General features: G+C 38.6%; 1 protein-coding gene across 1 annotated transcript in view; it reads right to left on the bottom strand.

Annotated features, from left to right (window-relative positions):
- The window catches only part of SLC4A4 (solute carrier family 4 member 4), a 493,231-nt gene that overhangs the window by 450,144 nt on the left and 22,783 nt on the right, over window positions 1–20,304 (bottom strand). Inside the window, exon 2 of the mRNA XM_050791358.1 lies at window positions 17,850–17,912. Coding sequence (XP_050647315.1) covers window positions 17,850–17,863 — 14 coding nt within the window. The 5' untranslated portion in view covers window positions 17,864–17,912. The remainder of the gene's footprint in view (window positions 1–17,849; window positions 17,913–20,304) is intronic.

Raw genomic sequence — 20,304 nt, 5'->3', positions numbered from 1 at the left:
TGTATGTTAAATATTTTTTAAATGGAAAGTTATCTACGATGAGAAAATAATATTTTATTCATATATTTAAAATATTTTAGAATTCTATTTCAAAGAAACAGACAACCTGCTGAATAATAAAGTTTGTTCATCTTACCTAACAGCACTCTGTTCTCAGTAAATTTGCAGTTTACTAAATTCTCATTTGTTTAAAAAAATCTGTATTAGTAAAGCAATTTGTAAAAATAACAAAATTTAACTGTTAAGAGAAAGCAGATTGCCCTCTAAACTTAACCATTTTGGAAAAACATAGTAGAAGAGTAAAACCAGACTAATTGTTTATTATGAAGACACACATTAGGTCAAATTCTACATCAACAAATTTCAAGTCTTCAAATTGATTCCCAGTATGTCTCACTGTTCTCACCTTTACCTCTATTCTATTGACTTAGCTCAGCTGGGTTTTTTGTTTTGTTTGCTTTTTTCAAAAAAAAATACATTGGTTTTATTCTGCTAATAAGATATAACTACTAATTACTTTGGTTAAAGAAAGACATCTCCCATAAAGAAACAGGAAAAAATGGCTTCTAAAAGCTAATAGAACATGCATTTTTAATATATACTGAAATGTTTAACAGACTTAATTTTTCAGGAGTGATCCATGTCTCTTTGGATAGCAATCCAGTAATTATCCCTTTGTACGTAATGTGCCACTTTAAAATGTGCCGCTAGACCACAAATAAAGTGAATCTCACTCCATAAGTTAAGGGACATTGTTATTATATTGTAGGCATCTTTAGAAACTAGTGGTTCTCTGTTAAAGTGTATGTCCTCCGCAATTAAGGATGGAAAGGGAACAGAGTCCAGTTGAAAGTGTACAGGGAAGCTGGGCAGAATGTAATTTAATTATCAGAGTTGGAATTTGTCCAGGACTCTACCTGCCATAAGGATAGTCTCCTGGGATCTTCAGTGACCACTAGTGGTCAGGATTCCAGCTTTACAGCCATCCAATTAAATTGCCAAGCACATCTTCTGCTATACCATTAAGAGACAGGGCTGGGGAATCCACTCTGCTAATGAAGTATCTGGGGCCTTGTGTCGGTTTCCCAGAGGATTTTTCAGAGTACGTGGATAGGTGTAAAAGGCCATGTAAACGTACACCTAAGAAGTACATCCATTATGTATAATGAGCAAGAGAGACTTTGACCGTCTCTTCTCCACCTGATTAGTGTTGGACAATCTCTACAGCATAAATTAGAATACAATTGAAAAATGATTAACTCTGGGCAGTCTCCAGGAGCCTCCTGCACTCAGTTGCTTCGTTATGGTCAAGCGTAAAATGTACACATTGCTTTGCATAGTCCCTCATGCCCTCTGGAGGAATTCACCCTTGCACTTTATAGCAAGTCTTATTTCAGGACCTCAATCTACTCTTCAAGATGAAACTGCAGGGTAAAGGTCCACATTTTCCCATATTTTTAGATTCAAATATGACTCTGCCTTCCTCAATTTCCCCCCTTTGAAGGAAAGACAATGATACCTGTCATCTCAACAAAATCTCAAGAATGACCACTAAATATTTTTTTCCAAAGTGAAAAATAGGAAAATCTCTTCAAATTCCCTAACTCAGTGGTTTCTAGACATTATTCCATTAACCAGGAACACTACAATCACTTTTAAGGTTTATTAAAAATAGAGATTCCCAGGTCCCACTCCAGATCTACTGAATCAGAATGACCAAGTATTGGAGCTGAGTATTTGAATTCTCCACAAGCCCACAAGGTCAGTCTGCTTGTTTGGGAACCAAGACTGACTTCCTTTGGAGGTAAAATAACAAAAGCCCATTGTGTGATTCTGAAAAGAAACCTTTATCTATATATCAAACATAATGCACACAATATCTTTTTCCCTTTTCTGTGTTTATTTTCTTTCTTTTATGCATAGCTTCTATTTTAGATCCCATCATCTCAGTTACCAAGTTTAATTTCTTTCTTCGCAGGAAGCATTGTGTAAAATTACTCTGGGATCTTATTAAAATTGATGCTAATTAACCCGACCATATTTATTTTCACACTCCGATAATATGAGTAATCCATGAGAGACACTGAACTTTAGACACAAGGGAAGTTAAAATGCCTATGACGCAAATAGAGGCATTAGAAAAAGATTATTGGACAATTTAAAACTAACCGAATGCTACTCTTTCCTGTTACTGTGGTTGATGTTCCAACATAATTGTTTGTTTTTAGTTAGTGGAAAGGAGATGTTTGAAGACATTGCAGAAATCTAGTACCATGGCAGCCAGAGTGGAAGGAAGATGGCCAAAACTTGCCTATGCAACTGAAATTTTATTCATCTGTAAACTCAGATGGTCATAGCATAGGATGTCTCTCAACTCCTTACTTGCTCAAAACTGCCAGCAGTCTGTGAATATTAAGAAATTTAAGGCTGAGCACAGTGGCTCACGTCTGTAATCCCAGCACTTTGGAAGGCCGAGGCGGATGGATCACTTGAGAGCAGGAGTTCAAGACCAGCCTTGCCAACATGGTGAAACCCTGTCTCCACTAAAAATACAAAACTTAGCCGAGTGTGGTGGTGCACGCCTGTGATCCCAGCTACTCCGGAGGCTGAGGCAGGTGAATCACTTGAGCCTGGGAGGCAGAGGTTGCAGTGAGCCAAAAAAAGTGCCACTGCACTCCAGCCTGGATGATAGAGTGAGATTCCGTCTCAAAAAATAAAAAGAAATTTAGCAGCCAGGCACAGTGGCTCAAACCTGTAGTCCCAGCACTTTGGGAGGCTGAGGCGGGTGGATCACATGAGGTCAGGAGTTCAAGACCAGCCTGGCCAACTTGGTGAAGCCCCATCTCTACTAAAAATACAAAAAAAAAGAAAAAATAGCTGAGCGTGGTGGCAGGCACCTGTAATCCAGCTACTCAGGAGAGTGAGGTAGGAGAATTGCTTGAACCCGGGAGACGGAGGTTGCTGTGAGCCAAGATCATGCCATTGCACTGTAGCGTGGGTGACAAGAGCAAGACTCTATCTCAAAATAAGTGAATAAATAAATAAATAAATAAACCAATAAATAAATAGAAAAGAAATTTAGCAAGAACAAGAACATGCAAATTAGCAGTCACCTGCTACCCTTACATCTAGAAGAATTATGTGGCTTTTAAAAAGAAAAGCAGGAAATATTTGTAGGCCAAATAGGGTGACCAGTTGTCTAGGTTTATTCAGTAGTGACAGATTCCTCAGGACACAGGATATTTTCAGCATGAAAACCTGGACAGTCCCAGGCAAGCCACCATGGTTGATTATCATAAAGCCAAACACTGAGTTCATGAGATTAAATCATTGTTTTATCCTGTAAATATAATTAACACACTAAGAGGTGAAGCTGGAGTTCCCCAGATTTTGAAAAAGTGGCTGGAACCTGACAAGCTACTTCTAATATTCTGAAGTATCCCAACCATGATTAGAGTATAAAATAGCATCTGAGAGTAAAAGGACCTGATTTTTTTAGATCAAGTATGACCTGATTAAAGGGCAACGAAGCACTTGAAAAGGAAATGTAAGTAAACATCTTTATTAAAGAGGGGCCTGGGGATTGTATCGTACACAGAACTAAATTATATACGGTACTTCAAACTGAAGAGCCCATTAGGAAGCAAATCATTTAAAAAGAATCTAGAACCTCCCAGACAGATACTATACAATGACCTACAAACAAAACACCAGCTGACTTCTCTCAGAGTAAACATGGATAGGCTTAGCAATCATACCTAATTACCTAAACTCCCCAGCTCATATTTCTGGCCCTGAGATATGCCTGCCCTATGAACTTAGGCAAGAACAAGGACTTATCCATATAACTTCTAAAGATTAATTCATACAATTAAGGAATTATTTCGTTTCGCCTTAAAGTTAACATAAAAGATGAGATTTGGCCAGGTATGGTGGCTCATATGTGTAATCCTAGCACTTTGGGAGGCCACGGTGGGTGGAATACCTGAGGTCAGGAGTTCAAGACTAGCTGAGCAACATGGTGAAACCCCATCTCTACAAAAACTACAAAAATTAGCTGGGCATGGTAACATGTGCCTGTAGTCCCAGCTACTCAGGAGGCTAGGGTGGGAGGATCTCTTGAGCCTGGGATGTCGAGGCGGCAGTGAGCCATGATTGCACCACTGTACTCCAGCATGGGCAACAGAGTGAAACCCTGTCTCAGAAAATAAATAAATAAATAATAACAATTAAAATATACACTAGGCCACAGAGGATGCTGGGAAGATGACTGAATAGAAAGCACCAGGAATCTGTTTCCCCACCCAGACAATAATTACACTCCAGCAATCTGCCTGATGTAATGATTTTGGAACTCTGTAGTCTATTGAAGATTTGCAACTTCCAGGGGAAAACTTGGATTGTAAATTGCAATTAATTCTCATCAGTTTCAGCTCTTAGCTCAGCAATAGCTACCCATCCTCCTTTCACCCCCATTCCACTGGCAGGCAGCTGTGCATGTGTTCCTGGAGCAACTTTGCAAACAGCTTTGGGAGCAAGGGTAGATTTTTTAAAAGACCCTATTTCCCCTTTGGTAAAAAGGTAGAAAAATTGCCGGGCACAGTGGCTCATGCCTGTAATCCAGCACTTTGGGAGGCCGAGGAGGGCAGATCACTTGAGGTCAGGGGTTCGAAACCAGCCTGGCCAACATAACGAAATCCCGTTTCTACTAAAAATACAAAAAGTAGCCAGGTGTGGCAGTGCACACCTGTAAACCCAGCTACATGGGAGCCTGAGGCATAAGAATAACTTGAATCCCGGTGGCTCATGCCTGTAATCCCAGCACTTTGGAAGGCCGAGGGAGGTAGATCACGAGGTCAGGAGATCGAGACCATCCTGGCTAACACAATGAAACACCGTCTCTACTAAAAATACAAAAAAATTAGCCAGGCATGGTGGCACGTGCCTGTAATCCCAGCTACTCAGGAGGCTGAGGTAGGAGAATAGCGTGAACCCAGGAGGTGGAGCTTGCAGTGCGCTGAGATCGCACCACTGCACTCCAGCCTGGGTGACACAGTGAGACTCCATCTCAAAAAAAAAAAAAAAAAAGAATCACTTGAATCCAAGAGGCGTAGGTTGCAGTGAGCCGAGATGGTGCCACTGCACGCTAGCCTGGGTGACAGAGCAAGACTCCTCTCCAAAAAAAGGTAGAAAAATAAAAATAAAAATAAAGGACATTGTCCTCCAAATATCAGGGACCTGTGCTCCAATCGCTGATTGCTGCCTCTGATCACAGAGATGCAACAGGGAGGCAGTGACCATTATTGATGTACTTCCCTCCATTATTGCAAGCTTCTCTCCCTTTGGTTGAAGTGACTTCCAGGGGATTTAAAGGATTGGTGCATTTTCCCCACCTTAATTTTTCTTTTTCCTCTTTTGGGAGCCAGACTTTAAAGACTAGGACATTCAAAAGCAACTACATATATGGGGGAAATTAGAAAATCACCATGAATGCCCAGGAAAAGATGTAGGCTCTGAAAAGATCTTCAGTTCCTGCTTAAGGCAGATTCTCAGCACAGAGACAGCCTACAGCAATCAAAAACAAAAACCTCAAACCCTGAGGAAGAGGAGAATCTGATTTTCAGAGATATCACATTATTAGAGTCAAATATCCAGATTTCAACAGAAAATCACAAGATATGTAAAGGAATAGGAAAATATAGCCCATTTAAAGGAAAAATATATATAAACCAACAAAAACTATCCCTGAGAAAGACCTAATGGCAAATCAACTAGAAAAAGGCTTAAAATATCTGTCTTAAACACGCTTAAAGAACTAAAGGAAGATATGGAGAAATTCAAGAAAACAGTATCTGAACATATTGAAATATCAATAAAGAGATACAAAACGTGAAAGGAAACCAAAAGGAAATTCTGAAGTTGAAAAACAAAATAACTGAAATTACAATGTTCAGACTTTCTAGGATCCCAGAACGAGAAGAGAGAGAGAGAAAGGGGTAGGAAGAATAGTTGAAGAAATAATGGCTAAAAATTCCCTAATTTGATGGAAATACATGAATATAAGCATCCAAGAAGCTCAAAAAACTCCAAGTAGGTTAAACTCAGAGACCCATCCTGAGACACATTATAATCAAACTGTTAAAAGACGAAGTCAAAGAGAGAATCTTGAAAGCAATGAGAGAACAGCAACTCATACAAGAAATCTTCAATACAATTATCAGCATATTTCTCATCAGAAACTTTGGAGGCCAGCAGAAATAATACCACACATCTATAACCATCTGATCTTTGACAAACCTGACAAAAACAAGAAATGGGGAAAAGATTCCCTATTTAATAAATGGTGCTGGGAAAACTGGCTGGCCATATGTAGAAAGCTGAAACTGGATCCCTTCCTTACACCGTATACAAAAATTAATTCAAGATGGGTTAGAGACTTAAATGTTAGACCTGAAACCATAAAAACCCTAGAAGGAAACCTAGGCAATACCATTCAGGACATAGTCATGGGCAAGGACTTCATGTCTAAAACACCAAAAGCAACAGCAACAAACCCAAAATTGACAAATGGGATCTAATTAAACTAAAGAGCTTCTGCACAGCAAAAGAAACTACCATCAGAGTGAACAGGCAACCTACAGAATGGGAGAAAATATTTGCAATCTATCTACCTGACAAAGGGCTAATATCCAAAATCTACAAAGAACTTAAACAAATTTACAGGAAAAAATCAAACAATGCCATCAAAAAGTGGGCAAAGGATATGAACAGACACTGCTCAAAAGAAGACATTTATGCAGCCAACAGACACATGAAAAATTATCATCACCACTGGTCATCAGAGAAATGCAAATCAAAACCACAATGAGATACCATCTCACACCAGTTAGAATGGCAATCATTAAAAGGTCAGGAAACAACAGGTGCTGGAGATGTGGAGAAATAGGAACACTTTTATACTGCTGGTGGGACTGTAAACTAGTTCAACCGTTGTGGAACACGTGTGGCGATTCCTCAAGGATCTAGAACTAGAAATACCATTTGACCCAGTCATCCCATTACTGGGTATATACCCAAAGGATTGTAAATCATGCTGCTGTAAAGACGCAAGCACACGTAGTTTATTGCAGCACTATTCACAATAGCAAAGACTTGGAACCAACCCAAATGCCCATCAATGATAGACTGGATTAAGAAAATGTGGCACATATACACCATGGAATAAATACTATGCAGCCATAAAAAAGGATGAGTTCATGTCCTTTGTAGGGACATGGATGAAGCTGGAAACCATCATTCTGAGCAAACTATCGTGAGGACAGAAAACCAAACACCGCATGTTCTCACTCATAGGTGGGAATTGAACAATGAGAACAATGAGAACACACCAGGGCCTGTCATGGGGTGGGGGGATGGGGGAGAGAGAGCATTAGGAGTTATACCTAATGTACATGACGAGTTAATGGGTGTAGCACACCAACATAGCACATGTATACATACATAACAAACTTGTATGTTGTGCACATGTACCCTAGAACTTAAGGTATAATTTTTTTAAAAAAAAGAATATATAATAAAAGCTTATGAGTTCAAAAAAGAAGAAAGAAACTTTGGAGGCCAGAATCAGTGGGCTAATATATTTATTTAAAGTGCTTAAAGAAACAAATGGTCAACAAGAATCCTACATGCAGCAAAACTATCTTTCAAAAGTGAGGGAGAAACTAAGGCATTCTCAGATAAACAAAAATTGAGGTACTAGAATTGTCCTGCAAGAATGGTCAAGGGAGTCCTCTAGGTTGAAATGAAAGAACATTAGACAGTAGTTGGAAGCCACATGCACAAATAAAGATTGCAATAAAAATAAACACATGGGAAATTATAAAAGCTAACACTACAATAATTTTGGTTATAATACATTTTGTTTTCTACATAATTTAGGAGATTAATTCATTTTTAAAAGAAATTATTAGTTTGTGTTTTTGGACACACACTCTATACAGTTGTAATTTTGTGACATCAACTAAAAAGAGTGGAGAGTGAGCTACAAAGGAGGAATTTTTAGTGTTATTGAAGTTAATATGGTATAAATTTAAATTAGAGTGTTATAACTTCAAGATGGTAAATGTAACACCCATGGTAACCACAAAGAAAATAGCTATATAGTATATGCAAAAGGAAATGAGAAGGAGCTTAGACAACAGAGTGAGACCCTGTCTGCACAAAAGTTAAAAATTAGGCATGGTGGTGTTTGCCTATAATCCCAGCTACTCAGGAGGCTGAGGCAGGAGGATTGAGGCTGCAATGAGCTATGATCACACCACTGTACTCCAGCCTCAGCATTAAGGTGAGACCCTGTTTATAAAAATTAAAAAAAAGAAATTAAAAAAAGAAAGAAATGAAAGAAATGAGAAGAGAATTAAAATGTTAACTACAAAAATCAACTAAACAGCCAGGTGCAGTGTCTCATGCCTGTAATCCCAGCACTTTGAGAGGCCGAGGCAGGCAGATCATTTGAGGTCAGGAGTTTGAGACCAGCCTGGCCAACGTGGTGAAATCCCGTCTCTACTAAAAAATGCAAAAAATTAGCCGGGTGTGGTGGCATGCACCTCTAGTCCCAACTATTTGGGAGGCTGAGGCAGAATAATCGCTTGAACCTGGGAGGCAGAGGTTGCAATGAGCTGAGATGGCACCACTGCACTCCAGCCTGGGTGACAGAGCAAGACTCCATCTCAAAAAAAAAAAAAAAATCAACTAAACACAAAAGAAAGTAGTAATACCGTAAATGAAAAACAAAAAAGTTGTAAGACATATAGAAAACAAGCAGCAAAATGGCATAAGTCCCTTCCTATTAATAATTCCTTAAAATATAAATGGATTAAATTCTCCAAAGACAGGGATTGGCAGAATGAATAAAAACATATGATCTAACTATATGCTATCTGCAAGATAGATAGATATCTCACTTTAGACCCAAGGACATTAACCGATTGAAAGTTAGAGGATGAAAAAAATATTCCATGCAAGCAATAACCAATAGAGCATGGTGGCAATAATAATACAGAAAAATAGACTTTAAATCAAAGGGTTTCATGAGTGTAGAGTTTCAGTTTTGTAAGATGAAAAGAGTTCTGGAGGTGAATGGTGGTAATTATTACACAACAGTAAGAATATAATTAATATAATTAAACTCCTAAAAACGATTAAGATGTGATGAATGTCATTTGTTTGAATGTCAATGTAGTTTGATAGGTATAGCATTGCATCTGTAAATAGCTTTGGGTAGTATGATCATTTTTATGATTTTAAGATTCTTCTTATTAATGAGCATGGAATGTTTTTCCATTTGATTGTGTCTTTTCTGACTTCTTTGAGCAGTGTTTTATAATTCTCTTTGTAGAAATCTTTCACCTCCCTGGTTAGTTACATTCCTAGGTATTTTATTCTTTTTGTGGCAATTGTGAATGGGACTGTCTTCCTCATTTGGCTCTCAGCTTAGCTGCTGGAGTATAGGAATGCTGGTGATTTTTGTACATTGATTTTGTACCCTAAAACTTTGCTGAAGTTGTTTATCAGCAGAAGGAGCTTTTGGGGTGAGACTGTGGCGTTTTCTAGATATAGTATTATGCCATCTGCAAACAGGGACAGTTTGACTTCCTCTCTTTCTATTTGGATATCTTTTCTTTCTTTCTCGTCTGACTGCTCTGGACAGAACTTACTATGTTGAAGAGAAGTGGTGGGAAAGGGCATCCTTGTATTGTGCCAGTTTTCGAGGGGGATGTTTCCAGCTTTTGCCCATCCAGTACGATGTTGACTGTGGTTTGTCATAGATGGTTCTTATTATTTTTAGGTAGGTTCCTTTAATACCTAGTTTGTTGAGAATGAAGGAATGTTGAATTTTATTGAAAGCCTTTTCTGCATCTATTGAGATAATCATGTGGTTTTTTTGTCTTTAATTCTGTTTATGTGATGAATCACATTTATTTATTTGTGTATGTTGACCCAAACTTGCATCCTAGCTATGAAGTCTACTTGATTGTGATGGATTCGCTTTTTGACGTGCTGCTGGATTCGATTTGCCAGTATTTCATTGAAGATTTTGCATCTATGTTCCTCAAGGATATTGGTCTGAAATTTTCTTTTTTCGTGCATCTATGACAGATTTTGGTATCAGGATAATGCTGGCCTCATAGAATGAGCTGGGGAGGAGTCCATCCTCCTCAATTTTTTAGAATAGTTTCAGTAGGAATGATACCAGTCCTTCCTTGTATACGCAGTAGAATTCAGCTGTGAATCTATCTGGTCCTGGGCTATTTTTGGTTGGTAGCCTACTTATTACTGATTCAATTTTGGAGCTCATTATTGGTCTCTTCAGGGAATCAATTTCTTCCTGGTTCAGTCTTGGGAGGATATATGTAGCCAGGAATTTATCCATTTCTTCTAGGTTTTCTAGTTTGTGTGCATAGAGGTGTTTATAGTAGTTTCTGATGGTTACTTTTATTTTTGTGGGTCGGTGGTAACATGCCCTTTATCGTGCCCTTTGTCATTTCTAATTGTGTTTTTTGGATTGTCTCTCTTTTCTTCTTTATTTGTCTAGCTAGCAGCCTATCAATCTTATTAATTTTCTTTTTTTTTTTTTTTTTTTTTTTTTGAGACGGAGTCTGGCTCTGTCGCCCGGGCTGGAGTGCAGTGGCCGGATCTCAGCTCACTGCAAGCTCCGCCCCCCGGGTTTACGCCATTCTCCTGCCTCAGCCTCCCGAGTAGCTGGGACTACAGGCGCCTGCCGCCTCGCCCGGCTAGTTTTTTGTATTTTTTAGTAGAGACGGGGTTTCACCGTGTTCGCCAGGATGGTCTCGATCTCCTGACCTAGTGATCCGCCCGTCTCGGCCTCCCAAAGTGCTGGGATTACAGGCTTGAGCCACCGCGCCCGGCCAGAAATCTGTAACTGGTTGTGATCAATTAGTTGTAAACACCACTGCACTCGGACCACAAAACCAATTCCTGGATTCATTGATCTTTTGAATGGTTTTTTGTGTCTCAATTTCCTTCAGTTCAGCTCTGATTTGGGTTATTTCTTATCTTCTGCTAGCATTAGGGTTGGTTTACTCTTACTTCTCTAATTCTTTCAGTTGTGATGTTAGGTTGTTAATTTCAACATGTTTGTAACTTTGAGATATGGACATTTAGTGCTATGAATTTCCCGCTTAACACTACCTTAGCTGTGTCCCCAAGATTCTGGTATCTTTGTTCTCATTAGTTTCAAAGAACTTCTTTATTTCTGCCTCAATTTTGTTATTTACCCAAAAGCCATTCAGGAGCATGTTGTTTAATTTCCATGAAATTGCATGGTTTTGAGCATGTTTTTAGTCTTGACTTCTATTTTTATCACAAAAGTGTGTTTGGAGTGATTTCAGTTCTTTTGCATTTGCTGAAGACTGTTTTATGTCCAATTATGTGTTTGATTTTAGAGTATGTGGCAATGAGAAGAATGTATATTCTGTTGTTTAGGGATGGAGAGTTCTGTAGAGATCTAGCAGATCCATTTGGTCCAATGTTGAGTTCAGATCCTGAATATTTTTGTTAACGTTCTGCCTCAATGATCTATCTAATATTGTCAGTAGAGTGTTGAAGTCTCCCACTATTATTGTGTGGGAGTCTAAGTCTCTTTGTCGGTCTCTAAGAACTTGCTTTATAAATCTGAGCACTCATGTGTTAGGTGCATATGTGTTTAGGATAGTAAGGTTTTCTTGTTGAATTGAACCCTTTACCATTATGTAATGCCCTTGTTTGTCTTTTTTGATCTTTGTTTAAAGTCTGTTTTGTCTGAAATTAGGATTGCAAGCCCTGCTTTTTTCTGATTTCGATTTGCTTGGTAGATTTTTCTCCATCCCTTTATTTTGAACCTATGCGTGTCATTACATGTGGAATGGGTCTCTTGAAGACAACCCACCATTGGGTCTTGCTTTTTATCTAGCTTGTCACTATGCACATTTTAAGTGGGACATTTAATGCATTTACATTCAACATTAGTATTGGTATGTGTGATTTGATTCCATCATTGTATTGTTAGCTGGTTATTATGTCCATTTCTTTGTGTGGAAAAAAACTATTTTAAAATTTGCATGAAACCAAAAATGAGTCTGAATAGCCAAGGAAATCCTAAGCAAAAAGAACAAACCTGGAGGCATCATGCTACCTGATTTCAAACTATACTACAAGTCTAAGTAACCAAAACAGCATGTAACCAAAACTGACACAAAAACAGACACGTAGACTGATGGAACAGAATACACAGCCTAGGAATAAGACCACACACCTATGATAATTTGATCTTCAACAAATCCAACAAAAGCAAGCAATGGGGAAAAGACTACCTATTTAATAAATGGTGTTGGGATAACTGGCTAGCCATATGCAGAAGATTGAAACTGGAGCCTTTCCTTATACCATATACAAAAATCAACTCAGGATGAATTAAAAATTTAAATGTAAAACACAAAACTATAAAAACGTCGGAAGACAACCTAGATAATACCATTCTGGACATAGGAACAGGCAAAGATTTCATGACAAAGATACCAAAAGCCATTACAACAAAAGCAGAAATTGACAAATGGGATCTTTAAACTTATGAGATTCTGCACAGCAAAAGAAACTATAAACTATCAACAGAGTAAACAGACAACCTACAGAGTGGGAGAAAATATTTGCAAACTATGCATCTGACAAAGGTCTAATATCCAGCATCTACAAGAAACAAACAAATTTACAAGAAAAAATTCAATCCCATTAAAAAGTGGGCAAAGGACATGAACAGATAACTCAAAAGAAGACATACATGTCACCAACAATCCTATGAGAAAAAGCTCTATGTCACTGATTGTTAGAGAAATGCAAACCAAAACCACAATGAGATACCACCTTACACCAGTCAGAATGACTATTATTAAATGTCAAAAAAATAACAGATGCTGACGAGATTGTGGAGAAAAGGGAACACTTTATACACAGTTAGTGGGAGTGTAAATTAGTTCAGCCATTGTGGAAAGCAGTGTGGTGATTCCTTAAAAAGACAAAAACAGAACTACCATTCAACCCAGCAATCTCATCACTGGGTTTATACCCAGAGGAATATAAATTATTCTACCATAAAGACACACACACGCAAATGTTTATTGCAGCACTATTGACAATAGCAAAGACATAGAATCAACCTAAATGCATATCAGTGACAGATGGATAAAGAAAATGTGGTATATACACACCATGGAATACTATGCAGCAACAGAAAAGAATGAGATCATGTCTTTTACGGGAACATGGATGGATCTGGAGGCCATTATCGTTGGCAAACTAACAGGGGAACAAAAAACCAAATACCATATGTCCTCACTTATAAGTGGGAGCTAAATGAGGAGCACTCACCAACACAAAGAGGGAAACAATAGACACTGGGGCCTACTTAAGGGTGGATGATGGGAGGAGGAAGAGGAACACAAAAAATAACTATTGGGTACTAGGCGTCGTACATGGGTGATGAAATAATCTGTACAATAAATCCTCGTGACCTGAGTTGGCCTATGTAACAAACTTGTAAATGTACCCCTGAACCTAAAACAAACAAGCAAAAAGGTTAAGATGGCAAATTTTATGTTATATGTATTTTGTCACAATAAAAATTTGAACAAAAATATAAGTTTATAGTTATACAATCCACTCATTCATAAAAGAACTCAGCTTTTTTGGAGGTGATGATTATGTTCACAGAGACAGGAAGATAATTTCCATTGCAATTTATTAAGACAAGGTAGACAAAAGATCCAATGACAATGCCTTGTCCCTAAATCCAATGGACTCATTTCAGTCCTTATCTTGACTGACTTCTCAGCCACATTTAACATTATTCATTATTTCTTCTTTCCAGATGAACAAAATATCAAACTTAGAAAAATAAGACTTCTAAATATAAATTCCACAGTGTCCTGTCAACCATATTGGAACTTGCAGCAAAAATAAAATTCAGTAATTTGGATCCCATTTTTATTTTAAAATGTGATGTTTTGTTCATCTTTGCATTAACCTTGACTTTTTTAAAATATTGCATTAAAATATTATTTATCTCAATTCCTGAGTTTTTTGTCACCTTTTTAAATTTTGTGCCCGAGGCAAGCCCCAGTCCTGAAAAACTCTCTCCTTTCACTTCTGTGATTCCCCAGTTTCCCAGCTCTCCCTGTCTCTTTCCGAACTGTCCTTCTCAACTTCTTTGCAGTGCTTCTCTGCCTGTCAACTAAACGTCAGTGTTTTCCAAAGTTCTGTTTTGGGTCTTCTCTGCTTTCTCTATAGGTACCATCTGGGTTATCCTAGCTACTACTGTATTCTATTGATTCCCAAATTGCTTCCTCCTCACTTTACCCTCCAGCCGCACCATGCAGAGAATTCAACCCTAATCTAACCTTATTTTCTACCTTTGTGAGTCAGTCAATCCTTGTCCCTATGATGCATTTCCAAAGACATACTTCCCACTTCCCAGCGAAGTACTTCCTCCTGCCAAAATTTAAACTCTGTCCCACCAAAACCCTCTCCTGGCCTTCCTTATGCCTGCCTATATCCTAGAGTGTAGGAAGGGAGAAAAGGAGACAAAAATCCTCCAGGCCCTCCATTTTATCCTTCTCTCCACTTTACCCTCCAATTGCTCAAATATATAAAAATCTCTCTTACTTTAACAACTTCATACATGCCATCTTCTCTATCTGGAATCTTTATAAGCAAACTTCTACTCATCCTTCAGGTCTCAGACTACATATCCCTTCCCGAGAGATTTTCTCTGACCTGCAGATTATCTTAGGTTTCCCTCCTATGTACACCTACAGAACTCTTCAATTTCTCTTTTATAGCCCTCATTATGCATTATTACAACTAGTTTCATTTTCATTTTCCATACTAGACCATAAGCTCTATAACAGTAGGAGCCATGCCCTTCTTGTTCACTATTATATATCTAGCCCTAACATAGTACCTAGACCTTATCAGTCACTGAAGAAGTATTAATAATTATATGAGGGAAGTCAGCAAAAATCAAATACCATCTAAACAGAACTTATGCAGTCAATGAGCAGATGAGCAAATGAGCAAAACGCAGCAGATGCAAAGATCACAAAACCCAGCTATTGTCAGGAAGCAGCTAATTAGAAAGTCCTACATTTTCTTAATCCTGGAGCAAAGTCTTTTGCTAAATAACCAGAACTCCCCACCCTGGTGCTGTCCACGTAACAGGGAGAGCACAGTCCATTTGTTGTCTTGGCTGTCCTGGGGCCTCTGAACATCTTGGCAGACCCTGCAGGGCCATCTGTCCTTTCATCCCTCCTGAAACTCATCTCTGCTCTTACGTGACCAAATGTTCTCCCCATTGATCTTTTCCAGGATATAGAGTTTTACTTACAGTTTTCTGGCTACTGCATTTTACCAAAGAGTGGTAGAGAATGGCTTCACACAGAAGTAGGGAAAGAGATCCAAGTTTTCCAAATCCCAAATGCTTACCATGAGAAGTTAAGAACCCTTTTTCAACATAGTGTTCTCTGAAAAGATTATGCTGATTAAACAGGATGCTCCTGTTGTATAGTGTTTAAAACTAACACATATGGTTTTACTTATCATCAGTTTTACTGATCAACAATTTGAAAGAAGTCTAATTCCATAAGTTAAAAAAATACACCTAATTAATGAATGCCTAACTTTTAGCCTGTCCATTGAAACTGATGGGTATATATTTAACAAAAATCAACAGACGCCCCTTGGAAAATGTAGAGCTTGGCTCTGAAGCTTCATTGAAGACTGCAGGAGAAGAGAGAGACCTTTCTTGTCCTGGAAAAATGAGGACTCATGAACCACACACACAAAACGTCCAGCTTCTGGTAATCCCCCAAAACTGTGAGATGGTATATTTTTTAAAAAACAAGGAGTAGAGACCTTTATCAATCATACTGTGTGTGGCTAATATTTCCTGTTAACGTATTGGGATTTGTCAGAGAAAATCCTAGAGCTTCGCCTAACTACAGATCCTTGCATCTACCAGCTGAGACTCACAAAGCTAATAAACCTCACCAGCAAATTAGCATTATCTATAAAAGTACTGCAGCCTTAAATATTACAACATGGTAGAGCTGAAATGTAAATCACCTTGAAAGTATTTTTCCTGTATCGCAATAAGCAGAAGGCCTATTTATAATGTGACGCCAAAAATAGACACACACTGCTTAATATTTGGAGAAGGATCTGTACATGCCACTCTGCAGAAGCTCTTACAAGTACTTTTCCAATGCATTTTCCCTGGAATCTCTCTCTCTCTGATCATCAATATGTGAGCCATGGGTGCTTTGAACCAGGCAGGACAAGACACCCTGACAATACAAAACTTGATAGTCAAAGGATAAAACTCCCCTGAAGATGGCCACTACATTTTATGGCTGTATGCCACTCATGGCTTACAATGCCATATCCTCATATTTTCTTCTAATCAGAAATTCATAAGGGAAATCTGTGTACCAAAAGGTATAATAAGGGACACATTTTAGATTTTTTTTCCCCACAGAGGACAGGGTTACCAGCCCCTAGCACTTTTTTTTAACAGTCTGGCTAATGATCTGGTGCCAACGCCAACTGCTGATTAAATAATCTAATGAGCCAGGGTGAGGCTTTTTGTTCTACTGCTTTTGTGACTTCATTTTTTGAACATTTAAAATTGCCATCAATCCCAAATGGTGTCTCATTACTTCTCTCCAATGTGTTTCTATTTGAAGATAAAAACTATTTTATTTGGAGCAAATTATAATAGGTTGCAAAATGACCCACCATTGTAAGACCAACAAATAGGTAGGTCCCTATAATGGTTTGTGAAGAAAAATTTTAATATCAAGTCACAAAGGGGGAAAACGCATCTCCACATTCATTTTTCACCTATTTTACCAACAACAACAATAGCAATGATTTATTGAGTACGCAACAATATCACAAGAAGAACTCTAGGAGTTTAAACTGCTAAAGCTAAACTTAGGCAGAACAAGGTGAGGATATTCACTTACAGAACAAAGAGGTTTTACTATCCCTAACCATTTATGATTTAAATCTTTTTTTTATTTTTATTTTTTATTTTAAGTAAAGACAGAAAGGAGGTCAAAATAGGCCAGTGCAGTGGCTTACATCTGTAATCCCAGCACTTTGAGAAGCCGAGACAGGTGGCTCAGGAGTTCGAGACCAGCCTGGCCAACATGATGAAACCCTGTCTCTACCAAAAATACAAAAATTAGCTGGGCTTGGTGGTGCGCACCTGTAGTCCCAGCTACTCAGGAAGCTGAGGCAAGAGAATCACTTGAACCCGGGAGGCGGAGGTTGCAGTGAGCCAAGATGACACCACTGCAGTCCAACCTGGGCAACAGAGCAAGACTCTGTCTCAAAAAAGAAGAAAAAAAGAAAAGAAAAAACAAAAGAGGTCAAAATACAAGACTGCATTTTGCCATATATGACTTTATTTTATTTTATTTTATTTTTATTTTTGAGACAGAGTCTTGCTCTGTCACTCAGGCTGGAGTGCAGTGGCGCCATCTAGGTTCACTGTAACCTCTGCCTCCTGGGTTCAAGCAATTCTCCTGCCTCAACCTCCCGTGTAGCTGGGACTACAGGCGCACGCCACCACGCCTGGCTAATTTTTGTATTTTTAATAGAGATGACATTTCGCCATGTTGGCCAGGATGGTCGCGATCTCTTGACATCATGATCTGCCAGCCTCGGCCTCCCAAAGTGCTGGAATTACAGGCATGAGGCACTGCATCCGGCCCATATATGACTTTCTTACTTACAATAGGTCAAGCATCGGTGCTCAGGTTTATCGCCAGAGGAAATTATAACACAATTGTGGGTATCTGTAAAAAGAAAAATAACAATTATTTGATGTATCTCAAGTAATATAAAAACTCTTAGTGAGGGTATGATACCTCAAATTACCTAAACCCATGTAAGAATCTCTTCTTCTTGCCCTCCTTTCAGGTTCTATTCTCAGCATTCTATTTTTGCACTGTTATTTCTGATGTAACATGATGTGTAAATTCCCAGTAACCTCCAAAATACTTAAAATCAAATATTTCTTCCTAGAAAATGTGTAGGAAACTGTCTCAACAAATATCTCCTTATGAACTTCTATAAATTGATCTACTAATTCTTACTAGGGTTTGAAATATGTAAATATCAATATTCATTTTTAAAATATCTGTCAACATGAAAAAGTTTCTATAAGAAAATGTAGGAAAAATAGAATCCCAGTGAAGTATAGAAAGAGAAATCTATTGAAATCCATCAACCATAAGAATTTTAATGCTCTAAGTTAAGAAAAGCTACTTAAAATGAGCTTTAGAATAGAAATTGCGGTCCCGTGATCCTTACTGAACAGTTTGCCAGTTCCTGTTTACATGTTTACATTATCTTGCATCCCTCAATAAATGTCATCTTTATATCGCCTTATTGAGTTACATACTTACTGAGTAGTAACTATGAGTAGTAATTCTATGTGTTACTAGTCTGTTAACACATAGTCTGGTACTTGATACCACCAAGGATAAAACTCCCTTGAAAATGGCCGCTACATTTTATTACTGCATGCCACTCTTGGCTTACACAGAATGTTACTACTCAGTAAGGCAATATAGTTCCAACACAGTTCTCAAAGATTTAATATGCAGAAAAAAAATGCAGTAAAAAAGAACAAACTCAGTTTTTAAAAAAAAAAAAATGTTGTTATTACAGTTACTGTCATATTTAGGAGACATCTTTGCAGAATACATGCAGTTTTGCAAAATGAGTACAAAACTAATATTAGGAGCCAGGTCCTAATAGGGACATGTAGTATTTCCCAAAGATGGTATCTCTTTATTTTCTGTCCCGGTGAAAGACGTTAATTTTTCAGAATGTCCATAGAAACGCCAACTGTGAGTAGACTATGACCCATTGCTGGCTACCAGAGAATTTGGGTCTTAACCAATACCGCCTCCTCAGTTCATCCACGGGATTCGTTTAAAAATATTTCCTGGCCAGGCCGGGCGCGGTGGCTCACGCCTGTAATCCCAGCACTTTGGGAGGCCGAGGCGAGCAGATCATGAGGTCAGATTGAGACCATCCTGGCTAACACAGTGAAATCCTGTATCTACTAAAAATACAAAAAAATTAGCAGAGCGTGGTGACGGGCGCCTGTAGTCCCAGCTACTTGGGAGGCTGAGGCAAGAGAATGACGTAACCTGGGAGGTGGAGCTTGCAGTGAGCCCAGATTGCGCCACTGCACTCCAGCCTGGGCAACACAGCGAGACTCCGGCTCAGGGAAAAAAAAAAAAAAAAAATTTCCTGACCAGGCAGGGTGGCTCACACCTGTAATCCCAATGCTTTGGAAGGCCAAGGTGGGTGGATCACCTGAGGCCAGGAGTTTGAGACCAGCCTGGCCAACATGGTGAAACCCCATCCCTACTGAAAATACAAAAATTAGCTGAGTAGGGTGGGGCACACCTGTAATCTCAGCTACTTGGGAGGCTTAGGCAGGAGAATCGCTTGAACCCAGGAGGCGGAGGTTACAGGGAGCCAAGATGGAGATCGTACCTCTGCACTCCAGACTGGGCGACAGAGCAAGACTATTTCAAAAAAAAAAAAAAGAAAGAAAAACAAACAAAAATGTCCTCAACATGAACGCCTTCTGTGTGAATTCTCCTTGTGCTTAGTACCCCTATTTGGCCCGACTTCCTTCTGCCTCCCTGGCTACAATCATCACAGTTTTGCGTTACTAGAGCTGTTTGAAACAGCCTTTCTCTGAACAACCCTGACTAATTGTTTCAGAATAATTTCGGAAGAAAAAGGCACTCTGAAGAGGTTCCCATTCTACCTTTAGCATTTTTCCCAGCAAAGAACAACCTTTGTTTCTTTCAATAGCGTCTGTGTGTTTTGGCTGCATAATGCCTACAAAGAGCAGTAATACAAAACAGTTTTTCTAAGAATGAAGATGGAGTCACTAAAATCTTGCAGGTCACAAAGTCTCCCCCTTCCCAAACTGATAGCCTCTCACTACCTTTATCTGAATATATACATTTTTATTTCTTAATAAAAACTGTCATTTGGGGTGGGTTTAAATAGGGGGTTGAATAGGTTCGTGGAGGTTGCAGATAAGTTGAAACATACATATGCAAAGACCATTTAAGACTGTGTTTAATGTAGTGAAATAACTCAAGTTATTTTTATAGACTATATTTCAAGGCAATCTTTACATCCCATTATTAATAA

Source organism: Macaca thibetana, chromosome 5 (assembly GCF_024542745.1).
Source record: "Macaca thibetana thibetana isolate TM-01 chromosome 5, ASM2454274v1, whole genome shotgun sequence".
Classification (NCBI taxonomy): Eukaryota; Metazoa; Chordata; class Mammalia; order Primates; family Cercopithecidae; genus Macaca; species Macaca thibetana.
The sequence above is the reverse complement of the archived record's forward strand: the minus strand, read 5'-3'. Positions and strand labels throughout refer to the sequence as shown.